Source organism: Corvus kubaryi, unplaced genomic scaffold (genome assembly GCF_017639235.1).
Source record: "Corvus kubaryi isolate FWS band 111438036 unplaced genomic scaffold, C.kubaryi_AGA036_p1.0 37357, whole genome shotgun sequence".
NCBI classification, from domain to species: Eukaryota; Metazoa; Chordata; class Aves; order Passeriformes; family Corvidae; genus Corvus; species Corvus kubaryi.
The window spans coordinates 10,710,699-10,726,319 of record NW_024581117.1 but is presented as its reverse complement, the minus strand read 5'-3'; the positions used below and the strand labels follow the sequence as shown (position 1 = coordinate 10,726,319).

General features: G+C 37.7%; 1 protein-coding gene across 3 annotated transcripts in view; it reads left to right on the top strand.

The window, feature by feature from the left end:
- Positions 1-15,621, top strand: part of OGDHL (oxoglutarate dehydrogenase L) — a 48,318-nt gene that overhangs the window by 16,319 nt on the left and 16,378 nt on the right. For all 3 annotated transcript variants that reach the window (XM_042033559.1, XM_042033556.1, XM_042033558.1), the window contains exons 5-15: positions 1,806-1,921; positions 3,614-3,768; positions 6,379-6,525; positions 7,114-7,204; positions 7,700-7,879; positions 8,261-8,389; positions 8,768-8,947; positions 9,216-9,368; positions 10,691-10,793; positions 11,391-11,519; positions 13,514-13,664. In XM_042033559.1, the coding sequence (XP_041889493.1) occupies positions 1,806-1,921; positions 3,614-3,768; positions 6,379-6,525; positions 7,114-7,204; positions 7,700-7,879; positions 8,261-8,389; positions 8,768-8,947; positions 9,216-9,368; positions 10,691-10,793; positions 11,391-11,519; positions 13,514-13,664 (1,534 nt within the window). The remainder of the gene's footprint in view (positions 1-1,805; positions 1,922-3,613; positions 3,769-6,378; positions 6,526-7,113; positions 7,205-7,699; positions 7,880-8,260; positions 8,390-8,767; positions 8,948-9,215; positions 9,369-10,690; positions 10,794-11,390; positions 11,520-13,513; positions 13,665-15,621) is intronic.

Below are 15,621 nucleotides of genomic sequence, written 5' to 3'. Positions count from 1 at the left end.
CAGGCAGGAAACTTAGGAAAGGTCTTTGGCAGGACAGAAAGTATTTTAATGTTTGATTTTTCTGTGCATTTCCTTTGTCCCATCTTCTGGTTTCTTTTTGAGAAATCTTGTGGTAGGAAATTTCTTCTGAGAGTTGCCTCTGTAAATGCAGTTAGTTAGAGATGCACCTACTGCCTGAGTCACACTGTAGAATTGCTTTTGGGATTTCAATAAGGTTGTATCCCTTTAAACACGAGGTGATGCTTCAGTAAATATGTGGTGCTGTGGCACAAAGCACAGATGTTCTGTGTGTGCCCGAATCGCTCCTGTACGTGTTGTTTTATGCATGAGAGGACATCAGGAGCCTTTGAGGGAAAGTCAGCAAAAGCAAAGAAATAAATGCACTGCTTTGTTTCAAATGACACTAAGGCCCTGTTATCCCCTGTGTCACTCTCCCCTCCTGCTGGGAAAAAACAGGTTACAGTGCCAAAAAGGAGAAGTAGTGGTACCTATGCTTTTTTTTGGCCACTCCAGGTTTGAAATTTTAATATAGTATTATAATTTTTATTGAAACCAAAATTTACATTTTAAAATATATTATTTTTAAAACACAAAACGTGTTACTTACTGACAGTGCTGTATAGTAGAAGTGGTGGCAGTGCAGTCCCATGGCCTGACTTCAACTCTTAGGTGCTGTTATTATTTCATCTTTAAATTGCTGCTTTGCTTTTATCTTCAGAAAAATCACTTAACATTTAAGCACTTTATTGATTTAAGACTTATGTGCATGCTGTCATATCAGTATTAAAGTGGATGTCTGCAGCTTATCTGGAAACAAGATAAAGAGTTCAAAGTTAAAAATAGAGAAGCTGTTTTTAATTTTTCAAATACTTTTACATGTGTAGGCACATATGTAGTTTTAATGTATATATAAGGTTCTATAATGACTGTGTGTAATGTGTACTATAAATGTTGTATATTTCCTTCTTCCAACTATAAGAAACTGTTTTTCCTTCCTTCATTTGACAGGTCTAGGTTAAACTTATATCATACAAGGCCTTTAACTTGCATTGATACCAGTCTTTCAGTCTTGTCTGTTGTATATTTTGGCTTTTGAAACTGCATAATAGTTAGGTTAAATATTTTCTTAAATAATATTCTCAGCCAGAACAAGTTGAGGTATGTCCAAATCAAGATGGGTCAATGTGGTTAAACAAGTTTTAGATGATGGGGGTGTGGAAATCTATGTGTTTTATAAGGGGTCACTGCCTGGGAACTAGAGCTCTACAGGCTATTTCAAACAAATTTTACTAAAAAGAGGGGGTGAATAGAAATGCCTTGAAAATTCTCCAGAGTGCTTGTACAGCATTTTATTGAACCTGTTGTGCATTTTCTCTATCTATTAATGTAATATGCTTCCAACCAACTGGTTCTGTCTGTGAGAAGGGATTCTTTTTGTGTTTGTTGCTCGTGATAGAATAGGTTGTTAAATAAAACAGTGAGCTGCAAGAAGTGTGGAAAATTGATGACATGTCTTAATATGCTAAAATATAAGAAAGGCTTGGATGATTCTAATTTCAATTGTTTCATCTGAGCATTTAAGAAAGAATCCAACAATGACTAATTAAAATATTCGCTTTAAAATCCAGATTAAAGTCAATTTTACTAATGGATACCTTCAAAATATTCACACTTTCAATTTTTAATCTGGTACCTTCTTTCTTAATATTGCTTTGTTAAATATGATTGCCATGGTTTAAAAAACAATGCTGGTTTCCTTTTTGTCTTCTGTTCTACTTTGCAAATCAATAATGTACCTGTTGTAGGATTTTATGGTTTGCATGAATCAGATTTGGACAAAGTCTTTCAGCTGCCAACAACCACCTTCATAGGAGGAAACGAGAACAGTCTTTCTTTACGAGAGATCATCAAACGCCTGGAGGTCAGTGGGACATTTTTTCATTTGTGATTTTTTTCATTCAGACCGAAGTGAACTTTATCCAGGTGTCAGTCACAAAACCTTCTTATCATTTGCCAATTATTAATAGAGCATGTAAAGGATTCCAACAACATTAAAAATAACCTTTGTACTAATTCTAGAGGTAGCAGCACCATTGGTGCAATTAGCTGGATACTGGAAATGCCTAGATTAAGGATAACAGGTGAATGTGGTAGAATACTAATGCCAGCCCTCATTCTGGAAAAAACTGATATTGTTTAAAAGGAGGAGAGCCTTTAGAAATTGTCTTCTAAGTGTTGTACCACAGATAAAACACCTGTGTACACCGTGCTCAGGATGTTCAGGGGTTGCTTTCAGATCCCCATCTCTAGTGAGACCTTTACTTGAGGAAAAATACGAAGGCTGGGTACCAAATTCAAGCCCAGCTGTAGCTTGTACACAATGATGGTCTTTGTTTTCCAGTCTTTTTTCCAGAGTTTCATTATCTGACAGGTGACATGGTTGATGCCATAGGAAGTCATCAAAGCTAAAATAATTCAAAGGAAAACTAATTTGAAGGAATAAATATCATTAGAGGCGAGCTCCAAATAGCAAAGCAGCAAGTAGGAATGGTAATGAATTTATAGACTGCCGAGTGAGTCATTGCTGGATATTCCCAGTTGTTTGACTTTTATGTTGGCTTAGCTGAGGCATGGTAAATTGTTAAACCACATTATCTCTGCTGTGCATTTGAGCTCGATATTTGATTGGGTTTTTTTTTTGTTTTTGTACTTCTGGCTTATCTGTGTAGCAATTTTCAAGAGATAATCTTTAAAATTGTAATGTGCAAATAAAAGGACAAAATCAGTAACAAAATCTAAAAGCCTTGAGCAACTGATTTGTGTTAGGGAGAGAGAACCCTCTGCTTTCCTCTTCACTCTAGAGCTTTGGTTTTTATTTTTTTTAAATCGAGGTTAACATTCAATGCTTTCTTAAATGCAGTAGAGAGCGCACACTATGCTGAGAGTAGTTTTGTCTCAAACTCACAGTAGGTCTTACTTCTGTTGACTTGTATTGTGGACGTATTTTTCCTAATGAAACGCTCTTTTTTAAGGTAAGAAATAGAAAATTAAAAAAATTAACAAGGAGATAAAATTTCTGTTGTGTCTCTGCATTTCTTCCTGTCTTTTCTCTGCTCTCAGCTGCTTGGATTCTTTTTTGCATTTCCAGGTTTCTGAAACTTGACAGTTATCAGATAATTTGCATTAGACTGTCTTTATTGCTTGATTTAAGGTGACATTTAAATAAGATGTGATAAAAGACACAAATTTTGATAAATCACTTGAAATCTTTGCTGGTGCATTTGAAGAAGAGTGTGCTATGCCTGTAAGAACAGCACTGAGTGAGGTGAAATGTGCCAGGCTGGTTTACTGGCCTACTTTGGGTGTACCACCAAATGAGAATCTTTCCGTTTTAAGATTTTGAAATGTTACTTTGTAGAGAAAGTTTTTTGGTACAAAACTAGATTCAGTAAAAGAATTTATTCACTTATAGAGTTACTTTGGGGAAGGTACTGTGGAAGAGGAAGACAAGGTAGCTTTCAGGAGAGTAACAGAATATAATTTTAAAAATACATTAGTTTCTTTGTGGCCCACTAGCTCCTAAAGCTTCTCTGTTGGTGTTTTCAATTGCTAGTATACCTACTGCCAACACATTGGCCTGGAGTATATGTTCATCAATGATGTGGAGCAGTGCCAGTGGATCCGTCAGAAGTTTGAGACGCCAGGAGTTATGAAGTTCACAAATGAGGAAAAAAGGACTTTGCTGGCGAGGCTGGTGCGCTCCATGAGGTATGCTGGGCTGGGGCTGGGGCACTGCTCTGTGATCTGGAGCTGCTCACATGGGGGAGAACAGTCTCACTGAAATCTGGAGTCCAGGTGGGTGTAGTTAACCTGGCTGCCACAGCAAAAGAAGGTGTGTGCTGTGAGGAGGCTGTCAGGGTCTGTGTTGCCACTTAGTATTCTGTTATCTTAAAAGGCCTTTAGTGGCATGCCTGGCAATGTTTTCATTGGCTTGAGGAGGTAAACTGGGAAAAAGTTGTTTCAACACACTAGTAATCTACATTTGTGTTAAAGATTCAGTAAATAAGTGTCAGAACAATGTTGGTGTCTGATTTCAAGTCCTGTTCTGGCCCTTTTCATTTTGAGATGTGCCAAGATGTGCTGTACTGTTGCATGACCTGGCAGCAGCAGTTTTAGCCTCTGCAATATATGACAGCACATTTGGAAACAGCTTATTGACTGCTCTCATTGTGGCTATCTGTGTGGAACTACTGTGATCCCAGACTGAATTATCCTCTTACCCCTGGAACAAGGCTTCTCAGACACGAGATTTATTTCAGTCCCTACAACCTGAAACAGTGTGTATGTCCTTTGTTAAACACAAGAGTCAGAGATTTATAAAGGCATGCTTTTTGGTTAAGAGTCTATTTTCAAAGACCTAAAAATGAAGTGCTCATTAGAGGTGACAAAAGATATTTTTTGCCAGGTGTTTTGTTTGCCAGTGTTACAGTGTCTCATTAAAGTTTCATTTAAACAGAAACAAAAATGTCACTTAATGGGCAAGTGAATATTACATTTGAGTAAGTTTGTTTAACAGGCCCTCAGTATGAACTGTGTTCATTTATCCTAAGACAAGAATTTGTGCTTTTATTCCTGCCTAAGCTGTGGAAAAATCTGGAGTTTCTTGTAGCATGTGGGAGCCTAATGTTCATCTTTTGCCAAATGAATTGTCTGCTGAAAAGGGAAGAAAAAAGTTTTACAAAAATTTCTATCCAGCTATTTTTAGAGTGCTTTTTGTTTTATTGTTTGAAAATGACCTAGGAAAGAAGTCTGGTTTTGTGGAAAACTGGTTGTTCTTGAGATTTGTGGCTTTGTAAAGCAGGTTTTCATTGTTTTGCTCAAGAACGCTATTTTCAAAAATGGTCATTCCAAGTACTACAGATTTCAGGTACTTGAAACTGAATTTTAAAGTTGGATTTCTCCTCCCTTGTGGTTTTCACTGAGAGGTTATTGAACAAAGGGTAATTTTTAACTCCTCCTTATGTAAAATACTCATTGTGTATTTTTGAGCTACTTTGTAACACGTTAGTAAACATGTTAGACCCTGATGTGGAGCCTGATCTGGGCAGGATCAAGCATTTCCAGGTTATCCCTTCTGAGAGCAACCAGCTTTCATCAGATGTATTCCTCACTGGATACTGAATGCATGCAGTGACAGGGGCTGAGCCTTTGTGACTCACAGTGGCATGTGGGGGACTGGCAAGGTGTGACTGTGCAGTGCTGTAGCTCTGCACACTTAGTGGCAGTTTGCCTCAAGGAATGAACTAGCTGCTTGTCCAGTACTGGCTTAACTTTCTGCTGCAAAGAGGAGGAAATTGGCACTGGTTTCATTCACCCTGTGGGACCTGCTGTTCACATGGGATGCCACTTTCCCTTTATATAAAAACTGGCATAGCCCCACAGACTCCCCTGGGGAATTCTGGCAGAATAGCTCAGCTGAGGGTCTGGCTTGTTGCTTAGATGGCTGGATTGTAAGGTATTGATGGGTGAGCTAGGAGAGACTTTTGGCAACAATTCATATCACTGCTTTTAGGACTTCAGTCTAAAGAGGTAAATGTCAGCGTTCTAAGTGAAGAATAAGCTGAGTATTAATGGATTATGGCAGTGTTATGAGTGGAGGCACTGCACAGATGATGTAACCAATACAGTTACTTTCATGAATCAGATGTATTTTCTTTGCCTTTTGTATCTCCAAGCTTTACAATGTATAATCCTTTCAGTGTTTGTTAAAAGGTACTTCTAATCACTCACATTGCCTCTGGCCCAAATGCATTAAAGAATAAAAGAGCTTAGAGCTGTCAGGGATTGACATCATTCTGCTGCTGAAGCTGAGGCAGGGATACCAGTGTCCTGGTTCTTGGCCCATTCCCAACTGTTACATCACACAGTCTGAGGAGCCTTGCTATTGAATGAGACCTATGGAATAGGTGTGCTTTCTACTCTGGGTTTTTTACAAGTATTAGAAAATACAGGTTCTGTGTTATATTCTTCAATTCGTAGAAGAGTCTTCTTTGCTGTGACTCTGCCTATCCAGTGGTCAGTGTCTGTATACATGAGAACAGAGTTTAACTTAGGAAGTGAATTTTGTCTGAGGTGGGGACTCTTAATTGTTTCAAAGTCCCAGTAAATACTTTTCAGATGGGGGAGAAAGAAGAATTCTCTCCTGTGTTTCCCTCCCCATGTGTGACTTAATTCCAGAAGCCTAAAAACTTGTATTCACAGATGTTTTAAAACAGTTTAATATAATTTTATTTGCTATAAGATGGTAGACAATAAGTATTTGCTACACTACCTTAGTACAAATAATTTCTCTTGGTTTTTTGTTTCTTTTTGGCAAAGATTTGAGGACTTCCTTGCTCGCAAGTGGTCTTCCGAAAAGAGATTTGGTTTGGAAGGATGTGAAGTAATGATTCCTGCACTTAAGACCATCATTGATAAATCCAGTGAAATGGGAATTGAATATGTTATAATGGGAATGCCTCATAGGTAATGCCAATGGAAACACCCCAACAAATGGGCTTACTGTGTTAAGACAAGTTCTGTGTTCTAGAATTTTACTTACAAGGTTGATATTAGAGAAGCTGAGGTAGCAAGAGTCAATCATAGGAAGTAATGGGAACACAGAACTGTAACAATTGCCTGTGAGCAAGATGCTACAGGCTTCACAGGTAAATGGTAGAGAAAGTCTCCTCAGTGTACTTTGAAGCTGCAAGCAAATGTGGCAGCAGCCGTGGTATCTCTGCCATTGCATAGAGTCTAGAACTGGGAAAGGTGAGGTAGTTTTGAACTTACTTTTGCAGTCTGCCTTAATTAATTTTTAATGTGATTTTGTATAAAAATTGCTAGATAGCTACAAAATTTACTTGGATAACTAGGTGTTCTAAAATGTCTGAGGGAATGTGTTGGAGGAACTTTGTAATGGGAAAAAGGGTTGAATCAAGGGTTTCAGGCTCAAAAATTTGAAGAGAACATTTGCAAATTTCTGACAGGGTGGTTTGCAGATTTTGTAAGTTTTATACTGTTGACTCTGTTAGTACTATTTTTGAGACATAACCCTGTTTGGAATTTTCTTAGAGGTCGGCTGAATGTATTGGCTAATGTAATCCGAAAAGAGCTGGAGCAGATCTTCTGTCAGTTTGATCCCAAACTTGAAGCAGCTGATGAGGTAAGATGCTTTTTCAACAGATCTGCATAGAGAGGTCAACATTCAAGAGTTGCTTTGGTCACAGTTACTATGAAAACAGCATTATCAGCTGCATTGACTTCTTTTCTAGTTTGAGGAACATGATTCGGTGAAATTTCTTAATAAATTCAAAAATTATGTTATACTTCTAACATGCAGAAGGTCTCTCAGGAGTGACTGTAGATAAATAAGTTCCATTTGACAGAGTTCCTAATCTCTAAGCATCTCTTTTTGTTTTGTGTAAATGAACAGTATTTATATGCTGTAAGTATTTATCTAACATTTGATGACAACAGTAAGATAAGAGAATAAGAACAGCATCCCAGTTTGAAATTATGGTATCAAACCCATAGTGCTCACTGATGGTCAGGTAACCAGATGCATTTTTCAGGCTGAAGGATGAATTTTAGGCTTAGTGAATCAGATGGAGCAGGTCTGAATGACATTCCTGAATCATGATTACATCTTTCATATTAGGGATCCGGGGATGTGAAATATCATCTGGGAATGTACCATGAGAGGATCAACCGAGTAACAAACAAGAAAATCACTCTGTCCCTGATGGCTAACCCTTCTCACTTGGAAGCAGTTGATCCTGTTGTGCAAGGGAAAACAAAAGCTGAGCAGTTTTATCGAGGGGATACGGCAGGGAAAAAGGTAAAGATTGCTTAATATAGTAACTTTTAATGGTAGTTTTTCATGGTATTTCCAGTAAAAATAGTTTGCCAGTAGTTTCATATCTCAGAATCTTTCTCTTTTCCTCCTTCACAAAAGGGGTATATCACCTGTTGAACTAGGTAAGGTTTCTGACATGATACCTCAAAGGTAACTTCAGGAAGTAGGCTTAAAGCTTTATTTTATTTGCAAACTGAGCAAAGACAGCAGAATGCTGAGAAATTTATGGTTTATTAAAAAATTATTGTTTTATTTTATAAGCACTGCAGAAATATGGAGCCAAGAAATCCTGCTGAGAAGCTTAAATTGCAGTTTTCTTTTCTAATGTATGTGTGGATATGTGTGTATAATTCTCCCTCTTAGGTTATGTCCATATTATTACATGGGGATGCTGCCTTTGCAGGACAAGGAGTGGTTTATGAGACATTTCATCTTAGTGACCTCCCATCCTACACCACAAATGGCACTATTCATGTTGTGGTCAACAACCAGGTAACAAGTAGAGCCTTTTCCAATCAACTTCTCTGCTGAATATTTCCTCATCTATCTCTTTTTACTGTTGGTTATTAACTGGGTTACTTGCCTCCTCTGGTCATTAGAATGGTTGGGATGTTTCTGCAAGTGATCCTAGTATCTAACAACTCTTGAGTGGATAATATTTTATCACTTACATGTGTTCCTTTCAATTTGTAATACTTAATTGGATTAGGCTTGCTTTGGTTTTTAAGGAAGCAAAAAGAAGCTAGCTAGCCAAAATGAAAAGCTGATGCTGTTGCTGTGCGAATGGCTATTAAATGCAGGCATTGTTCAAAACAGAGTAGAGGGAAGTGGTCCCCAAATTATTTTAATAGAAGTTTCTGGAATTTTTAGATTGGCTTCACCACAGACCCCCGTATGGCCCGTTCATCCCCATATCCCACTGATGTTGCTCGTGTGGTCAATGCTCCCATTTTCCATGTGAATGCTGATGACCCTGAAGCAGTGATGTACGTGTGCAGCGTAGCTGCAGAGTGGCGAAACACTTTCAATAAAGATGTGGTCGTTGACTTGGTAAGTCTTGGTTTTCTTAACTTTTCATTCTGTGCATTATGTACTTCTCTTACTTTTTAGCAGCTTGGAAGGTCCTGTCAAGAAAATGTATTTGATTTTAAAGGCGTTTAGTTTCTTCGTTTTAAAAAACCAAGCAACTAACAGACCCGCAAGAAACCATAAATGTTTTTTATGCAATAAACCACTTAAAATCTCTGTAAAATTTTGAAATGGAAATACTCCATTTTACATTTTTCCTTATCAACAACAGCAGTGTTTCCCTTTGTAGGTTTGTTACCGTAGGAGAGGGCACAATGAAATGGATGAGCCCATGTTCACCCAGCCTCTGATGTACAAGCAGATCCATAAGCAGGTGCCGGTGCTGAAGAAGTACGCTGACAAACTGATTGCAGATGGAACTGTGACACTGCAGGAGTTTGAGGTACATGCCAGCAGAGTTAAAGTAACCTAAGGAGTTGCAGGGAGAAAGATAGATAGATACAACTGTCACTGTATGTTGCCTGCTTGAAACTTCCTTACTGTGATAAGTCTTCACCCTTTGACAATTTGTGTTTCAATTTGGCTTGGATTTTTATGTAAAATACTATTGTTGTAACAAATGGACTGGAAGTGTTCTGAAGTAATTAATATGTATTGCACATAAAAAATTGCTTCAGTTCTGAGGGTAAAGGTGATTAAATGAGAACACTGGAAAATAGAGGCATTTGTCAGCTGTTCTTCATCTCTAGAACCTTGATTCAGCAACAAGACCGTATTTGAACACTCCCGTTGATAGCTTCATATTGCTAATGTTGGCAGGCTTGTGTCCAGCAGTGATGCAATAGAACCAATTTAACTTTCTTATTTTCTTGAAAGAATTCAACCAAGTTCAGAGATCATTTGAAGTATTCCAGAAAGATGAGGTGTAGAGCCTGGTGTCTGTATTAAACTGGTTAGGTCTTCACTTTAGTTTTTTTGAAAATGGTTGTTTAGAGTGCACATGAAACAAAGGACCTTCTGAGAAGGTGTAGTGACATGATATTGCAGATCAATAAAAAAGCAGTTTGTGTAGGTGCATTCTGTTGTCAGTAAAAATGATCATACCTCATGCAGAAGTAGCTTTCCTGAATTATTTATTATAAGAGTGTGCCTGTAGAGGCACTAGATCTAGGATCCTGGATGGATATTTGGCTGTACAGACAGACTTCAACATTGCTGTTAATTCTTTTAAAGATTAGCTAGCTCAGTAATGTGAGTGTGTGGCTCTGCAATGAAACACAGGTGTTGCAGAGGCATTCTGCCTCTACAGAATATGGCAATCTATCTGTTGCCATTGAGAGGTGTGGCCAGCAGATTCTTTGCGAGACTCTCAGACAGACTAATTTTTTAGAAATTTCTTTTCCAAACTTTAGTGGCTTTTGTAGCCAGGAGTATGAGAGCTGGATGGTTTTGATCATAGAAGTATGACTGTAAATCATATTTGGTATTTCACTTCTGTCTCATTCTAGAGCAATGCTTGCAGCTTCAGCTCTTGGTACACTCCTCTGTAACACCTCTCCAATGAACGAAATGATTTATGTAGAGTAATGTGTGTAAGCATGTTTCTAAAAGGCAGTTTGATCCTAGATAAAATTAATTCTATTTATTTGAGTTATTGTGACTAAATTTTCTCAGGGAATTAAATATCCTGCTGAATGAGAGGTGTCATCTGTAAGATATAAGGGTGTTATGTTTATCCATTTTAAAAACCTCCTTGTTTTACAGGAAGAAATTGCAAAGTATGATAGAATATGTGAAGAAGCATATACTAGATCTAAGGATAATAAGATCCTTCACATCAAGCACTGGCTTGATTCACCTTGGCCTGGTAAGGAGTGTCCTTTCACTTACCCTAGTGTTATCCAAGTGTGCTTTTATTTTGAGTCCAAAATTTAGGATTTAAATAGATTTTATCAGACAGCGTTCCTTTAAAATGGAATATATGACCTATGATTTGCCCCTGTTAATAGTAAATATAGCATTCTGCCAGATCAACTTGATATAAGTGCTTGTATTAAAAAACATGCAGAGTAGGGTGTGACTTTGAAAAAGCAATTTTTCCAGTTTAGCAGAGAAGTGGTTTTCCTGTACTGTTAACTGTCTGTGCTGTCAGGAAGAAGGAGTATGTCTCATGTTATTTATTTTTTGAGGGATTGAGGTGCCATAGGCCTTTTATTGGCTGCTTCTGCCCACATAGTTGGACTTCACAGGGAGTGAAAGCAGAAACAAAATAGATTATTGCGTGCCTGTAAGATCAGCTTCTGTTGTCATGCAGACAATCAAAATTTTTGTTTCCCAGCAAAAGGGGAAGAACTAGGCTTAGTCTGCTGCTTAGAATGTCACTTGAGTTGTTAAATAAGTTGTAGATAATATACATATCTCCTAAACAGTCCTTTGAACATCTAATCAAATCTTTTCCTTCCAGGCTTCTTTAACATGGATGGAGAACCCAAGAGCATGTCTTGCCCTCCGACGGGCATTTCGGAGGAGCTGCTGACTCACATTGGCAACGTTGCTAGTTCAGTGCCAGTTGAAGACTTCAAAATACACTCAGGTCAGCTGAAGGCTTTGTGTCTCCTACTGGCTTTGTGTCTTGCTTCATTTCTGTATTTCTGCACAGAAATTATTCTTGGGCCTTTTCTCAAAGAAGAAAATGCCTGTGACTTTTTTTACTTTTACTCTTCCACTCTATGGGTGAGGAGAATGTGACATTTAAGTTCCTCTTACTTGTTCTCAGCATAATATTCTTTCAGTATCACATCACTTTTGTTCAATACCTAATTAAAATACATTTTTCTCTGAGGGAGGTAAAAGTCTCCTTGCAACCTTAAGAATGAAAGGAGTTATTACCTTCAAGTCCTTGCATTTTTTTTTCCAAAAAGTCTTGGCTTTTGTTCTGAAAAGATTCAGTTCTCACTTTGGCATCTGTTACATTAAGTGCCTGTCTCACTGGGGAGCCCTAACACTGTGTCAGAGTTCTGATATAGTTTTACTTCCTGGTCAGGATGAAATCTAGCAACTGTTGGGAGCACTAACCTGCTCATTCTATGGGGAAATGTGGAGACCCTTTGTTGAGGGATCTTTTTTCTTTTGTTGACTTGTAGGGTACGTACTAAAGGAATAAAGAGCTTTGTTCTCTTTAAAATCTCTAGCTAATCCTCTGAGAGTCATCCATAAAGGAACAAAGTTTGTCTTCTGTAAATATTCTATGTGTTTGTGTTCCTTTGGGAAATGAAACACAAGTAATGATGGTAGGGCATTCCCAGTTCTCAATCGCAGGCTTGTTGAGCAGATACAATTAATGGATAAATTTAAAACTCTTCTACACATTTGTGCACTTTGTTGTGACACTGATAAATTAAGAATTATAGTCACCCAATAAAATTTAGTATTAGACATTCTAATTAAAAAGGTAAATTGGTCTCTCGTTAATAAGTTGATTAACCATTGACACTGGGGAACACTTGCCAGTATATAAGGTAGACTTATGGTTCAAAACAATTATGGTATGTTAGATTTTTTTATGCAGTTTAAAAGGCCATGAGAGAGAATTTGTGGAAAAATAGAAGGGGAGAGAAATAGAAATTTAAAGTACTTTGTCCTTTCACGAGAGTGAAACAGCTTAATATCATATAGTCTTGCAACAAACAATGGGAGGATTATTTTGTTTTATTAAATGTTTAGTGCATTCTAAAGGGAAAATTTTTCAAGACTTTTTTCTTTACTTAAAATGTGGCAATTTCAATGAGAGTTTTATGTGGAAAGAAGGTGGCTGGTTTTCTGTAAAATTGTGGGAAGTAAGGAAAGAGAAATATGGGAAAATAACATATGGGACATCTTACCGAAATCATCAGTGCAGATGTGAAAATAAGATGGTGTCAAGTGACAGTGAATGCAGGAGACACCTGGCCTCAAAGCACCTGTGTGCAGCTGTGAAGTTTTGTTCCCTTTGAAAGTTACAGTGTTGTGATTTGTGTTTTGGCTCACAAGTTTATAAAATCTTCACTGAAAAAAATCAGCTTTTGGTTACCAACTGAAAACCATTGGCAGCTGCTACAGTTTTTCTATTTATATGATATTTGTAGTATTGATCAGTCCAGCCTGTTTCACTGTATAACATCTCCAGAAGTCCAATAAGACAAATGCCAAGAAAAAATGAGAAAAGGAAGGAAGAAAAAAAATCAGAAACCCATCTGCTGATATTTTCAGTCTCTTATAAAACAGTACTTGGTGTTGTAGATGTGAAAATAAATCTTGAGGAAGAAGAATTTCACCATGGGTCTTTTTAATTGTCCTCAGTAGTTTCTGACCCAGTAAACCTTACTTTCCTCTTCAAAAACAAGGTATGAACATTACACAACTGTTTGCTCAGGAAGCAAGTTGCTTTGTTTTGTCAGCAGTTCAGTTCTAGAAAACAAAACAATTTGTAGACTGGATTTGGTATCTGTGCTTAGCTTAGCCCATGAGGAAGGAGAATGATGAATGTAATGTGAACATAGAATTTCTCTGAAGTAGATCCATTTGTTTCTGATCTTTATGCCAATGTAGGACTCTCCCGGATTTTGAAAGCCCGCTCGGAAATGACCAAGAACAGGGTTGTTGACTGGGCCTTAGCAGAATACATGGCTTTTGGCTCTGTTCTCAAAGAAGGGATCCATGTCCGACTAAGTGGGCAGGATGTGGAGAGAGGTACTTTCAGGTGAGTACTGAGATAACTGTTAAATGCTGTTAAAAGTATTTAAGTCCCACACTTAAAGAAACAACTTTAAACAGTTTGTTAAAAAATATGGTCTTCTGCAGGGAGGGGGAAGTTGGGGCTGTTCAGCATTAATCTGAATGTTATAGGTTCTAGCAGTCAATAATAATTAAATTTCCTGTGTATCTGTAAGCAGCATTTTAAAGTATAATATTTAACGCAGAACCAAGATTTTTAGACACTTTCCACCTTTGCTTGCTAAAAAGCAGAAATGGCATCTTTGCTCCTGTTTTCTAACAAAAAGTACAGTTGCATTCCATCTAATTGCTGAGAAGTAAGAGAGGGTACTTGCTGCAGCAGATCCTGAGTCTTTTAAATACCATTCCAGTGGTGGCTGCTTGGAACTTGTATACCCTGTGAACAAACAAGCTGCCAGTTGTCGAGGCTTTTTAAAGTGAAATAACATCCTTTGTACTGAGACTTTTAATGCCTATGGAGCAGGTATGAAAGCAAGATCTCATCACTTGGTAAAATATATACAGTTTGCTGCCTTACCTGATTCTCTGTGGAGTAAAATGTTAATGATGTATTTAATTGAAACCTTTGATGTGATGCCAGTTCCTGGGGTGAATGCTGCACTGTGCTTCATTGTGAATGCTTCCAGAAGAGAGAAATAAATCTTGGTGCCTGTCTTCTCTGGTATAGTATTGGCTAGAATTTGGGAAGAACCGTATATACCGTGTTGCCATAATAAAACAACATGATGGGGTGCTTTCACTATTTTGGGGCTTCTGAAGTGCTGTCTAGAAAATAGTTCTTTCTTTCAATATTCCACGTGATGGCTTGTTTTCTTCCTGTTTCAGTCCTCAACACTATCAATAGATAGATGCTAGACAAAGCTGCAGACAGAAGCACCAGACCCCTTCTCCTTTTGGAGACAAACTGTTGAGAGAATGGAGGGAAGGGGGGCAGACTTGATTCTGTACTGGTTTGATGTCAGTAAGTCTGACAATTGCACATGTGAAACTTCCATCTATGCTCATCTTAATCACCTTCTGCTAGGGAAACACAAAACTTTTTTGCTCAAAAAGCTTAACATCTAGCTAAGCCTTCTGTCTTTGACTGAATGATAAAATCAAAATTACAGTGGCAAAAATGATTCCTGCCAAACAGCTGCCTGGTATGTGAATTTCCCCCTTTCTCTCTACTTTCCTCTCTGTGCTCCTCTTCAAAGGTTCTGTCTTTTTCTGGCTTTACATTGTTGAGTTCTAGATGAATTTCAGAGCCCTTTTGCTAGTGTTTATTATAGCAAAGGGAAGTGCAAAAAGATTCAGACTTCAGTGTTGGCAGCTCTACAACACACAGTATTGTTACCAGTACAATAGCTGTCCTTATGTTAGCAGTTGTAAAGTTGGACATATTGCTGTGATTCACTCAGTCTGCTCAGAGAGTTAATGGATTGCAGTAATTACTTCAGTCATCTCTGTTTTGGTAGTATTCCTTGGTGCCCTATTCTAATGCTGATTAATGGTGTTCTAGAGAACTGTAAATGGTGCATGTGAATGGAAATAGCAGGAAAGAGGATATAACTCCTTCAAGTTTCAGTGCTGAAATTAGATTAGATTAGATTACATTTTTTTCCATTAAAGACAAACAACAATTGTTTCAAGGAAAATATTAGAATTTGTGAGGAAGGCAGAACAAAATGTTTAAATTTAAATATTTAAAAATTTAATAACAATTTGTTCCTCTGAGTTTCTTTACTTTAGTAATTCTGTTTTATAGCAATGCCTTCCCCATCCTTTTCTCTTTCCCCCCAGTTCTACTAGTGATGAGGTATTTGTAGTTTATGTGAGTGCTTGAGAAGCCTGGATAGTCAGTGAAAGTTCTTACAATGCAGCAGTTACATTAGACATGTGATGGTATTTCCCATGGTTTCACCCAAACCAGGCTGTTGTGT